The sequence below is a fragment of the Dromaius novaehollandiae genome, chromosome W (genome assembly GCF_036370855.1).
Source record: "Dromaius novaehollandiae isolate bDroNov1 chromosome W, bDroNov1.hap1, whole genome shotgun sequence".
Lineage (NCBI taxonomy): Eukaryota > Metazoa > Chordata > Aves > Casuariiformes > Dromaiidae > Dromaius > Dromaius novaehollandiae.
The window spans coordinates 68,789,046-68,813,270 of record NC_088130.1 but is presented as its reverse complement, the minus strand read 5'-3'; the positions used below and the strand labels follow the sequence as shown (position 1 = coordinate 68,813,270).

The following is a 24,225-nucleotide window of genomic DNA, read 5'->3' as shown; positions in this document are numbered from 1 at the left end:
CTGTCAAAAACACTCACTGATATTTAGTGCCATTGCCAATTGCATGCTGCTGAAAGCTAAAGGGAGGCACTAGCCAAAGAAAGAAGTTAGCAAACATACAGCAGAAGCTGCTGGATTGTAATGTTCTGAGATGACTCCCACGGTAGAACACTTTGCCCCCAAACATTGTGGGAACACCAAGTATTCAGTCAAGAGAGGAGACAGGAGCTCACGGAGAACCTGAAACTGGGACACCAGTGCACTTTCCAGCTCACAATTCAGCATTAGCTGCTTAAGGAAGAAAGCTGCAAGGGTGCCGTGAGCGACCCTAACCCTGGCGAGTCTTCCTCACGAGAAGCAAGAGAAAGTAGCAATGAAAACAACAGCAGAACAGGGGCTGAAAACAATGAGCACATTTGTGAGAATCTGCCCAGGGGAAAATAGTTCAGAAAATTACAACCTCCATAGTAACAGACTGAAAGCTGTTAACCAACATCTAATTAATCACAAACTCTGCAAGACCCACAATGAAACATTATAAGAAATTACAGGCAGAAAAAAGTTTTAGTAGCAGCTGACCTTACTGAGACCAAAACAAGTACCAAAAATAATCATGAAGCACCACAGTGATGACACCTGAACAGAAAAATCTTTGACTAAACTATCAGTCACTAGCTGTGAACAGCCAAAAGCAAGGTTACGTGGTATGGCATCAGTAGTTTTGTTTCGCTTTTTTTGAAAACAGCTAGCAGAAGGCAATCTGTAACATCTCAGCCTCAACCTAAGCGTGAAGAGTGCTGCTGCCAACTGCAGCCCTTGCATTGTGGTGAAGGCAGGCCCATTGCAAGCTGGTCCAAGCTGGACTCACCCATTTTAGAACCAGCAGTTAGGCTTTGGCTACAGTTTACAATCACACCAGCAGCCAGACTGCATGGCAGCTGCGGGTTTGATTGTTTTGTTGCTCCCCCTCCACTCCAAGCTCCAAATCCAGGGCCTTTCCCGCTCCTGTGGTAGAAAGCTGCAGCTCCACCGGTTCAGCAGCCGATGGGCGAACAGACAGCATGGCATTCCCCCAGAGCTGCAAGGCCTGCACGCTTCCCATGGCTATTGCTACATGGGTACTGCAGCAATTCATGATCCAGAGAGCTCCTATTTTGAACAGTAGGAATGAAACATTAAGAGCAATTTTTAAACAATCTTTGAGAAAGGATCTCTGTTATCTTTCCTTGATGATAATCAAGGCATTAGATGGCTCCTGTCAGTCTGGTTCTCCCAAACTACCACCTTGCCCATTACAGAGTTCCTCAGGAAGCTTTGCAGAACTCTCCTGCATACCCAGGCCTTTCCTTACTGCAAAGTGTTCACTTACACTTGGTCCTTCTTCGGCCGTTCTGTCTCTTCCTGCTTCTTCTCCACACTTTTGAAGTTAAAGCAGATAATCGGCCGGTAAATCCCTGAGAAAAAAGGTCAACATATTGTAAATTATTGAAATAGCCCCACATCCATGAGTCCAGCTACATTCTCTAGTGACACCTGAGCAACAGTATCTCCACCTAGTGCAGGCTGGAGAGATGAGTCAGATGATCAAAGGAGAGCAGAAGAAAAGCAGAAGCTGGTCTGCTGGACAGTCTGGAGCACACTCACAGGAAATTTCAGAAATACAAACATGAAATAAAGGCAAGTCAGTGCAACTGCTTTATGAAGAGATTTCTTTTTATTAAATAGAAGGCCTAAAATTCTGCATTTTCAGTATGAAAGTCTAAAGAGTACAAAGAATACAAGGCACTTACAAAATCCTTGGAAGAAAAGAAGGGATAACTATGAAAAACAGTAGACAAAACAGAATGGTTGCTGAGAGGAAAAAACCCAGCTTTTGACAACAAAGAGCAGACCACACTCTCCTTTGCCTCAGGCTCCATTCTGTCAGCAGCTTGTTTATCAGCTCACTTTAGCACAGGTCCTTCCTCAAACTTCAACTTTCAGTGCTTGGGTGTGCTGAAGGCCATGGGTGCTCGCCTTCCTTCTCACACAGTAACACACTGGTTGAGCAAGAGATTCTTTGTACAAGTCCACCATGAAATTGCCTACAGCATATGAAGCTGGGAAAAACAAACCAACCAATAAAAAAAGGTTCTGATGATCCATGGATACAAGTCTCCATAGCTTATCTGATGCAAAATAAGCTTTGCAGAAAGCAACAGATGGACTGAACTGACAGCTACAGAAACCAAAATTCAGATTTTTGACTTCTTCCTCTTATTCTGTGTGTTTATCTGAACATGGAATATATTCTGGTATTATGCAGAGCAGAGACCACAGCTTGGATTTGACATCCCAGAGCAAAACATTAAAAAAACCACACACCCAGGAATCCAGGTTTATTTAACACTTGCCAAAATCTCTCTAGTGAGCAGGTTCAAAGTTCATTCAGGGTCTTTTGCTCATTCATATTATTGCTGTTTTGTTCATTCATATTATTGCTGACAATGCACAACACAATGTATTTTAGATGAGCTGGTTAGTATAACAACCAGTACACACTCAAGGAAGAAAAAACAACTTTTCTTGTCAAAACAATTTTGACTACTTGCAGAGTTGAAGTTTATCACAACCATTCTACTCTAGAATTCACTACATTAATAAGACCTTTGAAAGCAGTCTTCTACAATAACAACTGAAGAGTTTACTCAGTATTTTCCAAGTCAAAGCTGACATTTTCAGTTAAAATCCACTGCTCCGTTTGAATCCTAATGGGATAGCACTGAGCAAGAAGTCTGGCTGCGTGATGAAGTATGAAAACCATATGGCTAACAGAACTACCAAACATCAGTCTGGAAGTGTTTAAACTACCTCAGATCTTGTTCAAGTGATGGAGGAAACTTCAAAACATACGATTAGGACAAGAAGAAAAAGATTAAGAAAAGGAAATCTGGAAATTGGTTTGAGGCATTAGGGGGAAAGAAAAAACCCACACAAATGCTTCCTTTGAGTAACAACACAGTTTTAAATACACTCTCCACCTCATAAACACAAAAGGAACATTAACATGCAGAGACTTTGAGTGCTGGCCTGAAAATGTGATTAAAACTGCCTGTAACCACAGGTGTCAGTTGCATATCTGTTTTGAATTTGTAATTTAACCAAGACATGGTAATTTCTCTCACTCAAGTTTCCAGAACAAACTCAAATACTTCAAGGTCATTCAATATTTCCAATCCTAATTTAGAAAAGATAATTTGAACAATTTTTCCTTTGCACTAGTGCCTTTTAGAAAAAAGATCTGAAGGAGAATGCCCACACATGCTGTTTCTCTGCAGACAACATGACATGTCTGCATCTCAAAATGCTTTGGCCCTCCGTATCCCGGGTAGGCAGAGTCCAGGAAGCTTGCTAGCGGATGACATAGCGGACAAGTCGTGAGCCACGGACTGCTCTCACTCTCTGGCAGTGGCGCAGGATATCGAGGATGTTGTGAAAGCGCTTATCCACTTTCAGCTGGGTGAACTCTTTGATATCAGTCTCCACAATAAAGAATTCACCTGGAAAACAAATAGTGACCTTGATACAGAAATTATGTTGTAGCATTTCAAAAGTAACAATCCAATCTCTAAGAATTCCACATATTAATGAAAACAGTCAGCAGCAGGCCACAGCCTCACACTGTGTCAAGAACTTTGCCCTACACTAAATTTGTCATCAAAAAGCAGAACTGCTAACCTTTACATTAAGTATAGCTAACCTGCTCTGCCTGCAGGCTCCACTCAGTAAGGCTAGTAGATACAGCTGACAACAGACTGAAGCCTCCCAAACGATCCTCTCCTGGGGCATAAAGCACATGGCAGTCTCAGCCACCACCAGGGCCAGCACTACAGAGCCCAGACACAAGGCACTCCACAGCTGTGCTGCAAGATGGAGACAGTAGAGTAAATGGACAGCACAGCAAAAACAGCCTTAATGACTAACAGTCAGTGAACTTGCCCATATGTATTCTACTTTTAGTGACACCCAAAGCACTGACCCAAGCAAAGGAAAATAGATGCTCAGGGTTTGCTTAAGGATCATAGCACAACTTCACAAAGAAAAGCATCACACTTCAGTGTTTCAATCATGGAACAGAGGTCAGTAGTAGTGTAACCCGAATCCCAAGTAATTGCTTGGCAGGTCTCTGAAATAACGTGTGGCCTGATGATGGTCTCCCAGCAGACACTCAAGGTGTAGAACTGGTCCTCTGCAAATACAAGGACAGAGCCCTGCATACAAAGCTACACAGCCTACCTTTCCCTTGACTTCTCTCTGATTTGGGGGGGACAATAACGCTTTGTTAATTAAGACAATGCAAGAAAAAAAATTGCCATTTTTCTTAGACAGAGGATGCTGTTCCAAGTGGCTAAAGAAAGGTCCTCCATCAGAACTGGCAGATCCTCCATTCTCATAGTTGATTAATTACTTCAAAAAGGAAATTCTCATTTTCAAGTGCTTGTAAGAAACCGAGGCTTGAACTGGAGCTAGAGCATTTGAAATGCCTGCAACAGAATCCCAAGAGAAAGTCCCCACAAGCTAACAGTACACACAAGCGGAAGGAAAGAGTTATTCCAACCAGGCCATTTGTAATTTCACTGTCATTTTATATTCAGTCTTTTTACACTGTTCAGAGGAAATAATTATAGATCTAGTAAAATGACTGTATATTTAATACCTCCTGTTATATTATATAAGGTTTTAACCATGCATCTTCACAAAATTGAAACTAAGAAAAGCAATCTAAAACTAGGGAATGTGCTAATTAAGGTATGAGAAAGAAACATAAAATTATCTTTAAGGAGAGTAAGTAGAAGGAAACGCATTATTCCATAGGATCATGCTTCCCACTCTTGTAAGAAACGAGTTAGCAAGGCTAAAGGTGCTCTAGCTTGCAAAAAGGAGAAGGATAACCTTCCCTGCTCCTCCTTTTACCCTAGAAAGGAGGCAGAGGCAGCATTGTCCTAGGTAAGATGGAACGTATCTTGTTTTTGTTAAGTTAAGAGAGCAAGCTTCCAGTATAAACCCAGGAGAAAGTAGCTGATGCTAGCTGCAAAATTGAAGCTACCAGGAAGGTGGGGTTTTTTTTTGCCAGTACAATATTAACAGGCTTACACAGGTGGAAAAGTTTCATTACTGGTAGGAAGAGTCCTGCATAAGTAAAATGCTTAAAAAAAAGTAACTACAGGTGGATGAAGACTATTTGTAGTTTCTAGTAATAGGGCAATATACCTAAATGGTGCACTTCAGAGATCCGTTCCCAAAAAGGCAAGTTGTTTTAAGTATTAGGAACCCAGGATACTCCTCATATTGATCATGCAATTGGAGGGAAACATCAAAATGTCCTGATCCAGTGCGGAATATGATTTTTTTCTAATGTTCCCCAGAATTCAGGGCAGCAATATTCAGCATAACCAGGTGTCATTCACTGAAAAACCAGAGCTGGTCAAAGGGTCGTGGTTTGGCTGGAAATAGCAACTCCATGCACTAAATAAGTAACTAAACTAACTTGCTAAATCACTTTACTCAGTGGGAAGCCACCCTGACAACCCAGACAGCATCCTTACTCATCTGGAAATCAGAGGAACAGGTCAGCTGGAACCAGCCCAGTCTGAGGAACAGTGAGAATCCTAAGCACAGACACACACAGTAGAAATTTAAGCAAACAAATTAATGACTGCACAACCTCATCCTGAAAAATGCAATGGATAAGGACATTTAATCATTTTGTGCTAGTCAAATAAGAACTGTCTGACAGGCTGCCAGACCTCTCTCTAGGCTTTCTAGATGATTAGTCACACACCAAAAAAGCAACCTCTCAGATGCTGAATGTCCTAGTTTCATAACTGAACTTCCCAGCATAAACAAGAAAATGATAAATGGCTCTCAGGTATTTGAAGAAATTAGAAGCCTCAACAGTTTTCTCACACACACACACACACACTCTCTGACAGAAAACTCTTTTAAGTAGTTGTACCTTTGTCAAGTAGCTAAAACAGTGCTCTCACTGCAACTGGTGCTGCCAAGGATCACAGTGCAGATTAAGCAGCATTCCAAGCACAGGAAGGATGTTCTAGCATTTAACCTCTCTTCTACAGCCATGGGGTCAAACTCCTTACTATTGCCCTGAGGGCAGTGACAGTCAAGCAAAAACATTTACTGTAGGTTAACAATATTCAAAGCTGCACACTAACGGCACCTAACGACTCACAAGTAGACAAGTAGGTCTCACTGAAATAGAGCTCCTTTCTGTCAACACCTTGCTGTCTCTCTCTGTTACTGCCCATAGCAGAAGGTATATTCACTATGTACCAAAGGGTCACCCACTGGCATGCTAAAACTCAAGTCCCATAATCATCCTGGGTCATTACAGCATTGAGAACACTGATGCTGCACCTCAAAGGCTGCCAGAAGCACAGCTATGTGCTCCTTCAACCCTGTCATTTTCACAGCTCCACAGACCAAACTGTTGAGATTTTGACATTTGTTTCCACCCAGGAACTCCTTCTGTGGTTTTGACCCACCTTTGCCTTCTCTGTGGACTTTGGTTTAATACTATTATCAGAATCCAAGGTTCAATGCCTTTTGAAACTGAAGCAAGTATTTTAACAAATCTCAGACTAGTAAGAGCCATTGTTAGACTGAGGCAAAAACTTGTCTAGCAAAATTTGAGCCCAGATCAGAGGCCAGTCACATGAACTAGTCTAGTCATATGTCTTTGGTGTGCTTTTATTAAAGTCCTTTACAACACTGACTTTCATCTGACAAGTTTGTCCTGTAGCTCACAAAATAAGAAATGTGCTAGCCATGCCCATAGTCCCAGAACTCCCTCCCTGTAGACAAGCCACATTTAAAATCTAGGAACTAGTGATGATGTCACCATGCCATAAAATTGGGTCAATCTTGATCGGAGAAAACCTAAAACTTTGTTTTCTTTGCTTTAGTATAAGGCAACTCTTTGGTATACAGTGAATGCTAAGGATGTTCTGTTAAGAGCAGAAATTGAGAAGCAGGCACCAAGGTGATGCCTAAGAGTTCTATTTCAGTGAGACAGAAGAGAGGTTGCTCCACACTATGTCCGATTTTGGAAACATAAGGGCATTCTAAGGACATCTCCAAGCCAGATATATGTGGTACTTCCCTTCCAGGAATAGCTTACATATACATATATGTATGAGTACATACTCAAAAGGAAAGGAATGTCAAAAAGCAGATTCTAATATTAGAGATCTACAGTGCCACATATCTTTGGAAAAATGAACCTGTAAAACATGACCAGCTTGTAAACTGAGAGACAGAGACGTTTTAGTGCGATTTTGCTCCCTTATGCTTCTAGAGACAAGAAAGCTTCTTAAGATACACAGACAGACCTCTCTCTTCCACAAAGCCACTGCATTACTGATTACATTTCTCAACTTCAGATTAAGTCTCTAAATAGCTCATGTTCATTCTAGCTTAAAAATTGAAAACTCAATTCATGCAGTTTGTTATCAAGTCTACTCATAGCAATTCCAAATTAAATCTTTGTGCATTCTAAATTTTTTTTGCTATACCACACTGTGAAAGAGATCTGCTTTCAGTCAAGATAGATAAAGCAACCAAAGTCAGTTATGGGGAAACTATCCAGTCAAAATAATAATCCTTGTTCCTAAGTTATACCACTTCACCCAGAAGAGGTGCCCTATACAAGATTACATCATCCTATCTCTGAACAATGCAAATTCTGCGGCAGGTACTAGATGAGCTAAACATTTGTCGAGAAGACACAACGGAGTAGGAAAACAGCTGGAAGAGCCACGAGCTTGCGCAATGAGATTAAATGGTTATCTAGCCAAGGTTCTTACATAGGAGGTCAGACAGAAAGCCTATCGTCTTGTTATTAACAGCTAACTAGTATGAGCCTTTGATAAACTACTGTGGTACTGATGCTGGCACAGAACCCACGTCCTTATCTAGATATAAATATCCTGATGGGCACTAGCCAGCATCAGTGGTTTTCATTTAAAGTTATTTGGGAAATAACGCTGCTATTTCAGATACCACTTACCACTGTCATCCATTCCTCTGCTGTTACTAGCTCAGGAGACAGGATGTTAAGCTAGTACAAAGAAACACGAATAAACTAGGCTCCTGCTGTGATAATGGTGACTATCCAGTTCTCTGTAGTAAACAGACACTTATAGTCTTTGTGGTCTAGAATACTATCTGGAGATAGATCTCATTTTTATTCTCCTTCATTTATATCAAGGGAGAACCACTCTCTTCAGTCAATAGAGCCAGAACAAAAGTTCAGTGCTTCAGGCTGCCAAAGCTTTGTTGATCCCTCCACAGGGAATAGGAACCAGTCAGAGTCAAGTCTGATTTAGACTGTGGCACCCCACAGTGGGAAGGGAGGGAAAGCCCTTTCAAGTCTACAGATTGTTTTGTGTTTTTCTATTCCCCTTCTGAGAATTAGTCGCAGCAGAATCTCCAAAATTTTTCAAGACTGATGTTTTTAGGCACTCCCACAAGTTAGGCTCTTCCACCAACTTCCAGAATGGTCTGTTTTCTGAAAGTGAGATGTTTCAGGTTGAACCATAATATGAAAAGCACCTGCTACCATAAGTCATCTAAGCTCTTCGAGTAGTTTTATACTTGTGCTGCAACATCCAAATGCTATGAGTTTGGTGCTAACAAATGTAAAAGCTACCTTTTGTATCCTTAGTTTCTTCTTCCAGGAATCTGTGGTAGAGGTTTCTTACAGCTGCATTCATAGATTTTAGTGGTCGATGCAGGATCCTGTACTTGCTAACCACAGCCTTGTTCACCTCTTGAACAACAGCATTAATTTGATCACATGTTAAACGACCTCTCAGGTACCTAATAAATAAATAAAGGATTAACCAGAAAGTCTCAGAATTGAAGCTCTGTGTTTATTTTTCTCTTTCATACATCCTAGTTGAACACACTATTCCTAGGTAGAGATAGTTTCTTCTGCTTTGTGTTAATGAATAAACAAAGTAGTTCATTTTGTTCATTTTCTTTGATCATTTAATAATGTTGAAGGAAAAAAAACAAAACAAAAACATCATAAAACCTAAAGGAGGAAAACAAAACATTAGAATGTCAAATTAAGAAGTAAAAGATATATCCAGAGCTTAAGCTGCCAGAAGGATTCAAAATGGAATAAAGGTTTTGGTTATAGCATATCACTTAAACTACTAAAGTAGAAAAATTAAGCAACTGTGCAGAAAACAAGGCAAAAACCAATTTTGAAATTAAATGTTTCTGCCTAAGAGTGCAACTTAGTTCATATTATAATCCTAAATAATCTTTGTTTTATCTTGCAGGCATTCCTTTGTTTTTTTTGAAGAAATACAAGTTTTTTTTCTTTTACTTGGCAGCCTACCTAAATATATAGACACAGAAATTCTACAGTACCACCATCCTTTTTTGAACCCTCACAGCATTTCATCAAGCCAATATCAAAATAGTAATATTTGCTGACAACAGCCTAGAGGTACAGGAAGCACAAGAAGACAAAGACAAAGTGAGGTGGAAATATTAGAACAGTGGAGTATTTGCAAGTAAGGTTATTCTGTATTTATAAATGTAAAGACATGCATCCCAGGAAAGGAAATAGACTGCAAAGCTACAAACTGGGAAGCAATTATATGAAAATGAAATCAGAATCTTATCTGACAAACAGTAAAGTAAGCACAAGACAAAATTCCAGAAATCACTGCAATAAATGCTAAATTTAGTCTAGGCTTTTAAAATAAAGCTTCTAAACAATTTGTTTTGGTAACTTTTCAGATGTTATTGCATATTTTCCAAAGACATATGTTAGGAACACAAGCAGTAGGACATAAACAAATAGCAACAGGAAAAGCCCTGCATTCTGCCCTCCTGCAATGTTCTCATGAAGTAAATGCACTCATCCCTGCATAGCACTAAATTATTATCACAAAAAAACAAAACACACAATGCAGAGAAATGGCAACAATCTTTTTTTTTTTCTCCTGAGAACATTAAATGCCTGTTATTTTGGTAAGCCTGAAAAAACAAGGCTGACATTCTCTTGTTAAAAAGACTCACTTTTGATCTCTAAAACACAGAAATAAAGCCTCTAAAAATTAGTCTACTCCTTCTAAATGCCACTGGCACAGTGGAGAGCATTCTGGTGCTACCGCTGTTTAAAAAAAAAAAAGAGGGAAAATGAGGCCTTAGCATCTTGTTATGGAGTTTACAATTTTATCAGAGCACTCATATGCTAAAACAGGTATTATATCACAGGTGCAGCATAAGGCTAACACTTAACATGTTGAACAGGGGAATCCTGCATCACATGGTATTGTGTTGTACAGAGGGATGGAGAGGCTGAGGTGACTCAGCTTCTTACCCCAACTCCTTTAGGCCATTTTGGGGTATTATTCCAATATAAACATAGTTTCACTAAACATAAGCAACTGTCTTACAGGTTCCACAATGCAACCTACAACAACCCTGTCCCAGTGTATCATCTTCATTTCCAACTGTCTTCCAAAGTGATTTGCAGAGAACAGTATCATCTGTCCTCTTCAGCTCCTCTGCAAGGAAACTTTTCCCACAGTGGCATGCAGAGCTTTTAGAGTTTCTGCTGTAGAGCAAAAAAGAAAAATCTCTGTTCCTGTCTACATTGAGCTCTGATACACAACTACTTGGCAGCAAAGGCCAGCAGCATCCTAGGCTGCATTAAGAGCACAAGCAGCAGACCAAGGGAAGTGACCATCCCCCTCTACCCAGCACTCCTCAGGCCACCTCCAGATACTGCATCCAGTTCTGAGCCCCTGATACAAGACAGACATTGACAACCTGGAGTGAGCTCAGTGGAGGGCCACCAAAATGGTCAGGGGGCTGGAGCACTTGCCCTGTGAGCAGACCGTGAGAGAACAAGACTTCTTCAGCCTGAAGAAGAGAAGGCTTCAGGGGAGCCTAAGAGCAGCCTGTCATTACCTGTGAAGAGGTTATTAAGAAGATGGAGCCAGGCTGTTCAGAGGTGCAGGGCAGGAGAACAAGAGGCAACGGGCATAAACTGAAACAGAGGTTCAGACTGGATATAAGGAAAAACTTTCACAATGAGGACAGTCAAGCAGGGGAGCAGATTGTTCAGAGAGGCTGTGCAGTCTCTGCGCTTGGAGGTTTACAAGATACAGGCAGTTAAAGCCCTAAACAACCTAGTCTGACCCCATAGCTGATGCTGCTTTGAGCAGGAGGTTGGACTAGAGACCTCCTGAGGATCTTTCAACTGAAATTATCCTACGATCACCATTCAGTCATTGTAACAAATCAAGCTTGACTGTTTGTATTTGGTTCAGAACCAGTTTGCAGGTGTGTGGAATTATAAATATTCTATTGAAAAAAGTGTTACAATCCATTTTAAAGATTAGTGCCCCTCCCCATCAGTCCATCAGGTGACTAAAAGCTGTAGGACAATAAGACTGAAGAGATAAATGGATAATAAATTGTTCCCTCATTTTAATCTGACTGCAAAAACTCAATCTTTGAAAAACTTGCAAAGAATATGAAGCACAATTAAAAATTCAATATTCCAAAACAGAATGTGGGTTGGCATTCTACAGCTAGCAACTAGAAGGAAGTGCCTGTTGTAGATTTTAAAAGAGTTGCTATGGGGGGAAAAAAAAAGTCTGCACTGGATATGTAAGAATCCCTAAAATCAAAGCAATTGCTCTGATTTCAAACTGACTTGTCACCAAGTCATTTGTGGCCAGTCAGTCAGCTAAGGCCATTGTTTCCCCTTCTATGAATACAAACACTGTGGTTTGTAACTTGACTTTAATAGGAATCAGAAAATGCATGGCCATAGTAAAAATACCACAAGATCTTCAGCAACTATACATAAAAGCCAAGTGGTATTTTACAGGATTAAACCTATTATCTTGCCTATGTGACTATGTATGGCAACTCTTTCATCCCCAAATGTCTTCTCCAAATCAGTGGTGTGACCCTTAAGCCTCTGCCTTTTGCAGTGAATACATGCTGCACAGTGTTTGCACAAACTGTGCCGCTCTAGCTGCCCTCCAAGCTTCTTTAAAAGAAGCAAACCCCGACCTGAAGGTGCTGAGCTTGAACCAAGAAAGCGAATCCCACTGCAAGTGCAGAACCTCCAGAACATGAGAAACCTTGGAGAGTAGATCCATCCAAACAACTATGGAGACAGATCAACACTTCATGTTAGATCACAAGTAAAGTTTAGCTTTCAACTTTGTTCATATTTTGATTAATCCAGATTCAAAGTTGGAGGTGCAGCCATTTTTATATAAATACTCTACTCTGCATTCATAACGTTTCGAATAAAAGGAGCACTGTCACCCCTGAAACGCAGCCACATTCAGCATAAATGAGTAACACAAGCCACAGCCATAGAAGTACTCTGACTACATACATTAACTGCAATTTTTTGCTCTATTTGTGGCCCTCACCCTTTTTATAAGGTCATGGGGAAATCTATAAGCTATGCAGATTACGGTCCAAAGTGTAAAACTGCCTTTATCTATGTTCCTATGTTCCTGCTATCAGTAGAGATTTAGTCAATACAGTTAAGAAAGCCAAGGAACAACTTGGCTCATCCCAAAGCAGAGAGGCAGGATTGCCTCTCCTAAAGCTAAGAACCCAGAGCTTTTTGAGAGGCCTTCAAGCATCCAAGATGCTCACACGGGGCTTAGCAGAAGATAGGAGCTACGGAATATGCAGTAACTAAAAACCTGGCAGGACATGCCAAAGCATCTTCAATGGCACTAGACATCTATGATTTGGCAACTGAAATACACCCTTGGCAGCTGAGTTGTTTTCTGGCTTCACTGACTGACTGTACTGACTAGATATTATAGGGGCTGAGGCACTCAGTGAACATAGAGGTATCTGTGTCACAGACACTTAAATATAGGCGCCTTCATCTAAAACTAAATGCTGCCCAAAGTGTCTGGTTTTTCTTCTACATGATCATTACAGTTGTGCACAAACTCAAGCTGTTCCACAATCCTCTCATTTCTGTCCAGCTATGGCTAACTGACAAATGTTGATATTTAGTTTACTCCATGCATTAATATAAAAATATAATAGTTAAGTTGATAAGTTCAAAATTCATCCATTTCATTTAGATTTAAAATAAATTTCAAATCTGCTTCATTCCCCCAAAACCACACACATTCAGAACTCAATCCTTTTTTTTTTTTTTTTTTAAAAAAAAAAGGGAACTGATTTTTTTGATCCACAGAAGCCTGTTCCATAACACATGATTTTTCCACCTCAATCCATAGGCATGAAAACCAAAACACAGTAGTATGTTCTTCAAAGAAAAGCATAACATTGATCTACTATGTGTATAAAACCGGAAGAGAGATAATCCTCCTAATGGCCAGCCCTCACTCCCTCAAAAACACCTAGACTAAAAGAAACATATATTCCTCCAAGTTACCAGCTTTTGAGAAATGACAGTTATAATGCAAGTGTAGATTCTAAAAACATTATTTTAAAAAAATCTATTAAAAATGTGAGAAATAGTAAAGCAAGCATTTGAATTTGCCTCAGTTAACTTAGTTTTTTTCTTCCTGAAAAAATATATTTCTCAAACAGATTTGAAGGCTAAAATAATTTGCCAATCTTTTATTGTGTGAGAGTATTCTATCTGATCAAGGCACTTCCATATCTGCACCTAAACACAGCATATACCTTTGTTAAATATCTGCTGCAGAATTCTAAAATATCAAGTCACTGGAGACTGTATGTTCTATTTAATGCCCTAAAGGCATTTGGGAGAGATTCCCATCCACATTCAGCACAAAGGGAATGAAAACACCTAGATCTCTCCATTCAAAATTTCCCACAGCTGTGGTGGAAAGGGAGCTAGGGAATGAGATTCTTCACTGATGCAGAACCCCTGATACCAAACTGGTAAAGGATTTAGACCACCTACACAATGATGCAGTTGTGCTTTATTAAGTCTTTCAGAGGAACTTAGCATAGGCACACTCCTGTGCTATCACAGTCACACAGCTTTGGGACCAGTGCTTGGGGGGGGGGGGGGGGGCAGAAACAGCAGTATCTCTTGTTACTACTACCAGCAGGTATAAAAAGATCCTACATCAGAACTAGTGCAGATTGACCTGGAGAACTGGGACATGAACCAAATTGATACTCCCAACAGAATATATTAGGTGTGAAAAAACTGGGGTTATAAACATTTGCTGCTTAGATTGGACTAAATAGTAAGTGAAACTGCAAGCCTAGCAGACTCTCCCAGTCACATATTACAACATTGCTAGACAACAGAAAATACTGGTAGATTAATAGATCTATTTAAATTCATGCAAATCTCCCTCACAGTAAATCAAACATGCTTCTCCCTATCTGAATATTTCTATAGCACAATAAACACAGTTAAAGATGCAATCTTTCTATAAGCCAGCAACAAATATAGTAGCATCCAGTTCGCCTCTGTCCCCATTCTCCCCACCCACAAACACCAGTGGAAAACCTTCTACATTCAGGGATAGTGGAACACCTGAAGAGGTTATCAGGGAAGATCACAGCCTTAACTGGAGTTTAAAACAACATTTGGCTGGAATGGTCTAGGTCTACTTTTCTTGCCTTAGCACAGGCAAAGGCCAAGAATGTGCATGCTCCAGCTTCACCTTTCCAAAATTCTATTAGGAGAAGAGTACCTAAAGGAATAAAACACCAAGCACTAGAGGTAACCTGCAGAATAAAAATGCTAGGGGTGTCCATTTTTAAGCAGCAGCCAAAAGAATACTTCATTATTAGTTCAACATTCAGGCTCCTTGATTTTAGGACTGAGCAAATGGACGTTGCTCACCTGAAAACTCTGGAAGTTCTAGGCGCAGCCCCAACAAAAACATACAGACACACATGCACAAAGAATCTTACTGAAATAAGGGCTGTCAGGGCACAGACTGAACTCAGAATCTAGGTAACAATTTAGCCTTAAGCGTGAATGGAATTTTCTCATTTTTGCAGAAATATTTGTCATCGCCCAAAAATCCCATTTAAGAAAAAGTTATTCCTACATGGAAGCCTTCAAAGGTACTTATTAACCAGCTCCTGGATGGTAGGGAGAAAACCAGCTTCCTATTCCAGAAATTCAGAAAATTTCAGTAGGAAGTGGTTTTTGCTTTTAACAACTTTGATATCTGTTCCTGTCTAAAACAGATTCATAAGCCAAAACTTGAATTTTTCAGACACCAATAGCCAGGTCAATTAAAAGAGCATTCATCATTGTCTTTTTTCTTTTAAGCATATGCTTATCTTTCATCTTATGAGATGATGGCTCATTTGATTAATGTCAGTTCTCAAGAAGTAAACCTAACTATTAGCTAATATGTTTCTGTTCATAAAACTATAGTGACTTTCAAGATAAGCAGTTTTAACTAATTAGTTCCAACGTCCCCAACATACACAAAAAAAGACCTCATCAGCTCTATCTGCTTCATTTTCAGGTTTCCTAGTATTGCCGAAGAACTATTTGGTGCTATCAGCCTGATATTACATACCATGAAACATTTAAAATTTCAAAGCACTTCTGTCAGTCTCAGCTCTGCAAGAGTTCACCTTCCCAAACCTGTTTGCCTCCCAAAGCAGCACGACAGGGTCCAAGAAAAACCATGCTTACTTACGCAGGAACACTTTCAAACTCTTCTGCAGTTATTAAGGCTGCTTCTTTAATAAATCTTGGCTCTTTTAGAGATTTCTTTGCACATTCAGGTTCTGTGACTTTTGTTTGTTCTCCACATTTCACCATTAGCCCAGTGACGCTGTAAGATGAATGAATATTAAGCATATAAATAGCAGATAAGTATTCAGGAGAATACCAATATGTTATCAGGTCTGCTCAATCACAGAAGTTCCAACCAATCTGTTGAGTTGGATGAACACAATTCATGATCTTTTCTGAAATAAAAATAAATAAATAAAGCCTACTTCCTTTCAAGTTCTGTATCTTAGCTGACTTCATTACAGCTCTTCATTTCTCTGCAAGAAAGACTGCTAGCAGGTGAATTGGAAGCAATCCAAATGCAGTACAGAGCAGTTAAGAATTCAATGTACCATTACATTTCACAGAACATGAGGCCTCACGCTTTATCAGATGAGCCAGAGCATAGAGCTACAGTCTAACAGGCAGACTTGAAATACTTCACAGCTCCTTGAAACAAGTTCAAATCTCAGGAAGCCTGACTCATCCATTAATCTTTTGAAGCAAATAAATCCAACACCATCCAGCAGCCTGTATGATTCTCTTAGGCAAGATGCAAAAAAACCCAAGGTATTTCCTGCTGTGTGTGATAATTACAGCACTACTACTTATAAGTTTACCCCTCCTCTAAATCCTCAGCTCAGGACCTTGAACACTGAACTGTCTGCCAGCCACCCACCTAGCTGCTCTCCTACTCATTGGTAGCAGGACAGCAGAGAAGGATGCGTTTGGCCAATTTCAATGTCACCTTGTCATCAAATACAAGGACATGACTGGGGTGAAAAGTGCAACAGAAATAATTAAAGTACCACCCAGATGACATATCACAAAGAACGGATACTCTTACTTGACCTAGCCTTACCACAATAAAAGGGATCTTTGTCTCAACCCTCAAGAAATACAGCCTACAGCACAAGACAGTGAATGGCACAGCAGTGCCCCACACGTTCAGCTGAGGGCCTGGATTTGACATGCCACATGGCATTACACCTTCCAAGGCAGCATCCCACTTTCCGTGCAGCCTGACTGCAGTGCAGAGGGCAGCGAGTGCCACCTGCTGGGCTCCCCAGATGTCTGGTACACAGCACAGAGAAAAGGGGAAGCTCTGGTCTGCGCCTTACCACAGCGCAGAGCCATTCTGAAATCCAGGAAAACAAAAAGGAAATTAAAAAGGAACAAGACTTCTCTGGACATATTTTAGAAGGCTGTTTCCCAAACTAAGGGTTCATGTCTAAAGAGTAGCAGCATTTAAAGATTAAATGCTCCTGGACACGTCATCCCTTTGACCTTATCAGCTAAGACTAATCCAAGTTTTAATCCAAGCAGTACTGCAACAGATGAGAATACTGCTATATACAATCTAAAAACTACAGTTAATTTTTCTGCTCTGTAACCTTGTTTCCACATCTTCAAGTTCTTACTTTGCTGGAACAAGCCTGTAATGTTTTCAGCCTGAGGCTTGTCTGGCACTAGGAGCAAGACCAGGTAGAGCTGATAGGTTCAAGGCGCATACTGGGAGCACTGAATTCAAACAGACTGATGCACTGCTCCCTGACAAGCTGCAAGGGTTGAAACAGGCTGGCATCTCCAGACCTTAGAGTCTGGGAAGAGACCCCCATCTGGCATACACTCAGGTCACTCAAAAATAAAAGGCGATTCCAGCAGGCCAGAGAAAGAGCTGATCACTCTAAGAAACTGCCTCACAGTTACGATGTCTTAGAAGCTTTTTGATTAAGAGAGTGCTATTCTGTTTCACATACTTGTGTCTCATGCTCACACTTCAGATACTTTATTCTGAACAGCTTTTCCAGTATAGCCCTCTCACAGGCAGGTGAATGTCAGTGTCAGCTAAAATAAATTTCAGGCTGTGGGGTGGGAACAGAAACACCACAACTGTAATTCAAGTCTCCACAGCAAGATGTTTGAGTTAGAGGATTTTTTTTGTTTTATGGTATTGGGAAGGGCTGTATTGAAATTCAATGCTATGGACCCCAAATTTGGATCACTAACCCATCCACAGAGGCACTGCAACTATCAAATTAGCATGTTTGCAGTTCCAAAGGAAGCAATGCTCAGACTTATAGAAGAACTAGCTTTCTACTATAACATCATAGCTGCCACTGGAAGCCTGCCTCTGAACAAATTGGTATCTTACAGGTTTTATTTCAGGGATTTGATAGGATCCTAGCACAAGCCCAGTATCTGGTAACAATCAGTTTGGAGCAAGCTATGGGTCAATATATATGACAACACCGGGCCCCAAAAGTTCAGTCAATATCCAATAAAAGCAGAAGAGCTGTACAGTGCTGCAGCTGTACACTCCAGCAGCAGCCTGCTACCTCCACACTCAAGTGTCACATACCAGCTCTGAGTCGGTTTAGGCAGACAGGAAGGAATATTTTCACAGAGGTGACATGCTTCATTTCGATATCTCTCAGCAGACTTCTGCAGCTCCTGAAATTAATGTCAGACTTCAGAAATTTGAAACTATTAGTGTGATGCAAATGAAATCAGTTTACTAACAGGACAATGCTAGAATAATTCATAACTTGATTAACAAATCTGAGAGCAACTAGCAAAGCTAAGAGTGAATAAATATGAACCTCTCTATGCATGTCTTCAAAAGGTCAGGGAAATCTGAGTGGGCAAGAAATAATCTTTAACAGTACACCCTAGCAGGTCCAGGCAGGGGAAAGGTTGTGGTAATGGCAGGAAGAGGAAATTCTTCCTTCGGGAAACTATCTACTTTCCCAAAAGTAATTTCAAAACATAAACAAAAGCAATACAAAAACATACTAAAACAACAGATATTCTAATTGAACATACAGTTTCCATAGCTTTTGCATAGATCTAAAAACAGAACTACTCATTCAGACCCCTGTCTTCATTATTAGGAAGACATGCTGTCGATGTGTATTACTGAAAAGCAGTGCTCTGCATTTTCCATTCAGGCCTAAATGACTTGTACAGCTACCAAAGCAGAAAAAAGAAAGAACAACATGATCTCCAAACTTCACAAGCATCTCTGACAACCTTTGTCCACTTTGTTGAGTTTCTGGGTTATCTGGGTACAAGCAGTTCTTTGTCTTTTAGCACAAAAGACATGAAGTTTTTAGGCAGTGATTCTTTGTTGTCTGTCTTCTTCCTTTCTCTTGTCACCTTCCCCACTTCTGCAGGAAAGTTCCAACACCACCATTATGTGGAAAGCACAGCTGCATATGAGGTAGGAGAATCATCAGGCACAGCAAGCAAATGCCTTCTCCAAGACTTTATCATTCCAGGTGAGCAACACTACCTGCACTAAGCTTCGCATTTTTATGGTTACTGCCTGTGACACTCATCAGCTTTTCCCTGAAGAGCAGAAGGGTGGTTTTTTTGTTTGTTTGTTTTTATAAACATTCATTGTGCTGGAAAGCTGCTTAATAAACCTGCAGTAAGTCTGCTCCAAGTCCCAATCTTATTAAAAAGAAATATTTAGAAAGCTTTATGGGTTCTTGTGACTTCTTTAGCCATCTACTCCTATAACTACATTGTTATCAATAGGTTCTACAGGGGTATTGTGGGAAGCATCCCATTCTCATCCGGGCTGAAAAAGAAAGACTTTGATCAAGAGAAAAAAACCAATGGACTATAGAGAATGTGTTTTCTGATTCTCTCAAGGCTTCTGAATCACCATGTGCAGGACAAAACTGCAGAAGAAATACTTCTCTAGGAAGAGAGAATAGGAAGCTACTCAGACATCCCATCTAAAGGCAGCAAGGTATTATGAAGGAAGATACCCAAGTTTTGTAAACACAAAGAACAGAGGCCTGATCTTCACTAGTATTGTAGTGTTTCACAGTTTTTTTTAATGTTTGTTGCTGTTCAGCACAGTGTAATCATATTTACTTTGTCTTACAAAACAGATGCATCCCCTATGAATCACTGATTCCTTCCAAACTCAAAGTATGTTTGCAATTGCTTTACAAGTTATATGCAAGCCAAGTACAGTTTATTAGCAGAATGACATAAAATTACCCCAGAGCACCATACAGTCAAAACATGATTTTACAGACCTCATTAGCCATGCCACACCTCAATCCTAAATCAGCAAATAATTCTTCTAGACTGACAGCCCTCAACATCTAGACACCTTGCTGCTTACATCATAATACCATTTTCCCCAGAGTTTTACTACAGTTTTGTAGGGACAGCTATTAAACATTAAAATGAAGTAAAACTGTTAAATTAATCCTTCCACCTGGCAGCAGTCTGGAATGACATCCTCACTTCCAGAAGAAATGATTGCTGAAAGAAGTCATATTCTACCATTACTGCCAGCAACTCTTGTACAAAGATTTAATTTTCAGTAACAAAGCTAACAAGACATTTAAAGTTGGCAGTGAAGAAGAGTGTTTATACAACGGATCTATTTGATATCACTGCCTAGTTCTAATTTGATGGCAGACTGCTGTTTTCCCTTAGCATCTACATACCTTTTTCTTAGTAGTTTGCTACTTCCATGTAATTCTCTTCTACCAAGTCTGGTAGTGAAATTTACGACAAGCAGATGCAACAGTGTTGTCATAACAGGACTAAAGCCATTACAAGAGCACTAAAGTGCTGTACCTAAAAGTCACCAACATAGGCACTCATAACTGAGCCCTGCAGCATGAACCAGGAACACAGTCTGCAGACAAGCTATTTCATATATTGCTAACAACAGAAGGGACGGTATCTGCCCACTGCAAGAAAACTCTTGAGTACAAGATTTAAACAAGTGAACAGGCCAACTGAACTCTGAGTTTGGTCTCAGCCATGTGGGTGATTATGTACACTTCCCATCACATTAGCTCAGCAGATTTCTTTCTGTAAAAGAATGATTCCAGAAAAAAGTTCCTCTTTTTACAGATAATGTTATTTCTGATCTGATTAGGAAAGAAAAATCTGATCCAAAGCCTACTGGCATGATTTGCAATAACAGTGTACTCTGATCATGACATCACTGTTGCAACCAAGACACCTTTTCACTTGGAAGCAGCCTTATGAATCCAAACATATCACTTCAGATCTAGAGAAGAACAACTAGACACTTAAAGATTTTTGAATCTTTCAATATTTTACAAACAGAAAAAAAGACTACCTTGAGCAAATTCTTCAGTTTTTCTTGCTGTTGAACTTCCATTTCCATTTTATTTAAGAGATCATTTAGGAGAACCACCTCATGTCTTATTTTACAGAGCATAGATTTCAACGATGGTTCTTGACCTGTCAAGGAAAGAATGTTACACAAAAACATCCAAAAAGCCAAGACACTATCACTACAAAAGCAAAACCACATTTTCCTCCCACAACCACTGATTACCCACAAACTCTATCCTCTCCAATCACCATCTCCCCCACCTGGAGCTTTCCCCACTAAGTATATAGAATAGACAGTACGTTAACCACCTGTCTCCAAGTCTCTCAGAGGAACAGCTTTTCCACTTAGTCCACGTCCTCTGCTTGGCACTGTCTCTAGTTCCCTGATGATGTTCCCATTTTGCCATCCTTGTTCACTCCCAATAGTTCAGTAGATTTCCATATCACATTTCATTCCTTGCCTAATCAGAGCATCCCCATTTCCTGCAAGGATGTGCAAGGAAGACTGACACCTTCCATTAACACTAAACTAAGGAGCAGTGTTCTCAAAATTACACAATTGACTTTTGAGAGAAAAAAGGCACAGCCAAGATAAGAAGAACAATGACTACTGCTGCTGAAAAATATCCCATAGTTCTGCACTACTATTAACAGCCCCTTGAGGTGGGCACTTAGATCTTCAGCAACTCCTGGAAAACCCATTGACCTTCTCAGGCACATTTCTCTCTATATAAGAACACTCCAAAACCAACCCTAAACCTACTCTTAATTTTTGTTACCTATGTTTCTTAGTTGAAGAGTCTTTTTGATATTTAAAATCTTAGTGTTGATGTGCAAACATAAATCTTCCAGATCAAAAGAGGCCATATTCTTCTACTGCCCTACTCAGGAAAAAAAGAAAAAAAGCAGTAATTTAAAAGACCTACATTGCAAACACTAAGCATACAAGCAGAACTTTAAAAGGGACCCTGATCTGTCAAAGCAGCAAAGGTAAACTTAACTTAGCTGAAGCTGTAAATGTAGTAGCGACTATTTACTTTACCAAACTGAAAACAGGATGGGAAACACAGAGTGACTGATGCTAGACTACACAAAGCAATATGCCCAAATTTAGTAAATAAATGGAGTCTAATATCAGTATAATGAACACCCATGAACCTGGTTGAGCCTTTACTGCATCAAGGGGCTCGCTACTATAGGAGTTAGAAATTTACTGTAGTAAAGAAGAAATATGATTTATATAAATCATTGCTATAAGGCTCTGAGAGATTGCACCAGATGATCAATATTTAAACCACTTTTAAAGACAAGTGATTAAAGGAAAAGGAAATGCATACTTCCATGCTAACACTTTATGAAAGATAGGAGCACAAAAAGCATCACTGTATGCTGGTTAGTCCTGTCTGAGTATATTTTAGCTGTTGGAAAATAACTGAGGGGGAAAAAAAAAGTTGTTGAAATGTATCTTCCCCAATTATGCTATAACAAGATCCAACTTAAAGGAGCTAATGTTCCAACAATTCTTATACTTGTAGGACTTGCACAGGCTCCCTCTAGTGGGGAGCTCATACCTGAAAACAAAGCTTTTGTTTTGCTTTTAATTTTAAAATACTATGAACTAGTATAAGCTTGCTAAATTAGTTATCTGCTAGTTATCATAGTCTCACGTGACACTCGTGCACCTCTGACATCTCGCTGCCGATACCCCACTTACAGAAAGGTAGTGCAAACTAGTGTCTTTCACCTACTGAATTTATCTAATAAGCTTTCATGCAGTTGATAGCCATTTGGGCTTAAATTTTAATCCAGTAAAAGCACCGCACTGTCTAGAGTATTAATAATTTCACAAAATAAGAAGCTAAAAAAAATTCACGTTATCTCTTACAAGGGGAGAGGGATGACGGCTTTATCGAAGAGGACCCGCCACCCCCCACCCCTCAGCACGCCCCGCTCTCACCACAGCAGCGACCAGAAACCCCTCGCTAGAGGAGGCGACAGCAAAGGAAACTCGGCCCCCGCGACCTGAAGGAGCCGTCCGAGACCGCGGCCGAAGCGCTCCGCCCGTCACCGCCAACCGCCACCAACCGCCGCCCGGTTCAAACTCGCCGCGCGCTCGGCCGACCTTTACCGTCCCAGCGGCGCGGCGCATGCGCAGAAGGCCCCGGCGCAGCCGTTGCGCGCGCGGTGGGGGGGGGGGAAGCGGTGGGGGGGGGCACGCCCCGGAGCGGGCGGCGCTGAGGCGAAGTGGGGGGGGGTGGTTCTGCCACCGCGGGCAAGGGGGCAGCCCGGTCCCCCCTCACGCTCTCCCAGCTGGTTTGCATCTGCCACTGAAGAAAAGCCAAGTTAAACTCTGACCATAAACCTTTTCTTCTGCTCCGTGTCGGTTATTTGCAGGAGCAGTAACGCACAGAGCAGTGAGTGGGGGGGAGGTTCATGTGCAGTACTTCCCAGACCACCTGATGATGCCTTAAGGATAAGTGATGCCATAAATAAAGGCTCTATTAGCCCTGTTCATTGCCTGCTTCTTGTGTTCATGTTTTTGTGGTGTTTGGCATCAGGACAGCCGTGACCCCTGACTACCTCCCCCAGTAGCACCACACGGCCTGTGGCACCTGTCTGTACCCCGTCCCCCTCCCAAGCTTGGCTGCCACCCATGGTACGTCCTCTCCCACCACCCCTCCACCATTTCTTACCTTCTCTTGCAGGTTGGCCCAAATTATTCTGATACTGCCTCCGTTTAGCGTTTGTTTCTTACACTGAGCCAGACACAACAAAAATGTTCATGTTGCCGGTTACCTTCCCCAGAGCTTCTCAGGGCTGGACTATGTCCCTGCAAAGAGGGGACAGAGAGCCTCTAACCAAGCTGCTGTTCCCCTTTCTGGCCATTATGTCTTATCCTTCTGCACAAGAACTGGGATTCCCCATCAGAAACGCCTGCTCCCACTCCTGGCCCGTCTTCATAGGTTGCCTCAGCCCCTGCCAACTCCAATATTTCTCCTTGTCATTCCCTCCCGCAGCACCCGCTGCTCTTCCCGTTCTCCTGGTCATCTCCCACCCGACTCCTGTGCCTGCTGTTCCCGGCTTTGCTTTTCAACCCAGCCCCTGGTTTGTACTTGGTGTGTCCATCACGGCACTGATGTGTACCAGCACCGGCCGATCACCCACACGCACGCGAACGAAACTTTAAAATCAAGCTGGCTCGTCTCACTGAGGAGAGCTGGTGACACGTTGCGAGTTACGCTCACATCGCTCAATTTCTGCTTCTTGCATCACTCTTTCCTTGCCAAAAAGGAGGCTAGATCTTGCATCATCCAAAAAAACACACACAAAAAAACCAAACCCAAAATACCTCCTAAGAT

The 24,225-nt window shown here is 41.0% G+C and overlaps 1 protein-coding gene across 5 annotated transcripts; it reads right to left on the bottom strand.

Annotated features, from left to right (window-relative positions):
- Window positions 1-1,674: 1,674 nt before the first annotated feature.
- On the bottom strand, window positions 1,675-23,582 carry LOC112994493 (spindle and kinetochore-associated protein 1). 5 transcript variants are annotated; one of them, XM_064499654.1, is made up of 7 exons: window positions 23,560-23,582; window positions 21,646-21,747; window positions 20,868-20,992; window positions 18,108-18,199; window positions 15,669-15,806; window positions 8,687-8,856; window positions 1,675-3,518 (listed from the first exon to the last, which is right to left on the bottom strand). In XM_064499654.1, the coding sequence occupies exons 2-7, from the start codon at window positions 21,731-21,733 to the stop codon at window positions 3,370-3,372; spliced, it is 762 nt and encodes a 253-aa protein (XP_064355724.1). In that variant the 5' UTR covers window positions 21,734-21,747; window positions 23,560-23,582; the 3' UTR covers window positions 1,675-3,369. The 5 variants fall into 5 exon arrangements, with proteins under 5 accessions (XP_064355724.1, XP_025974669.2, XP_025974672.2 ...); XM_026118884.2 differs by lacking the exon at window positions 23,560-23,582 and adding an exon at window positions 22,824-23,031; XM_026118887.2 differs by lacking the exon at window positions 23,560-23,582 and adding an exon at window positions 22,827-23,031.
- Between the last annotated feature and the right edge of the window lie 643 nt (window positions 23,583-24,225).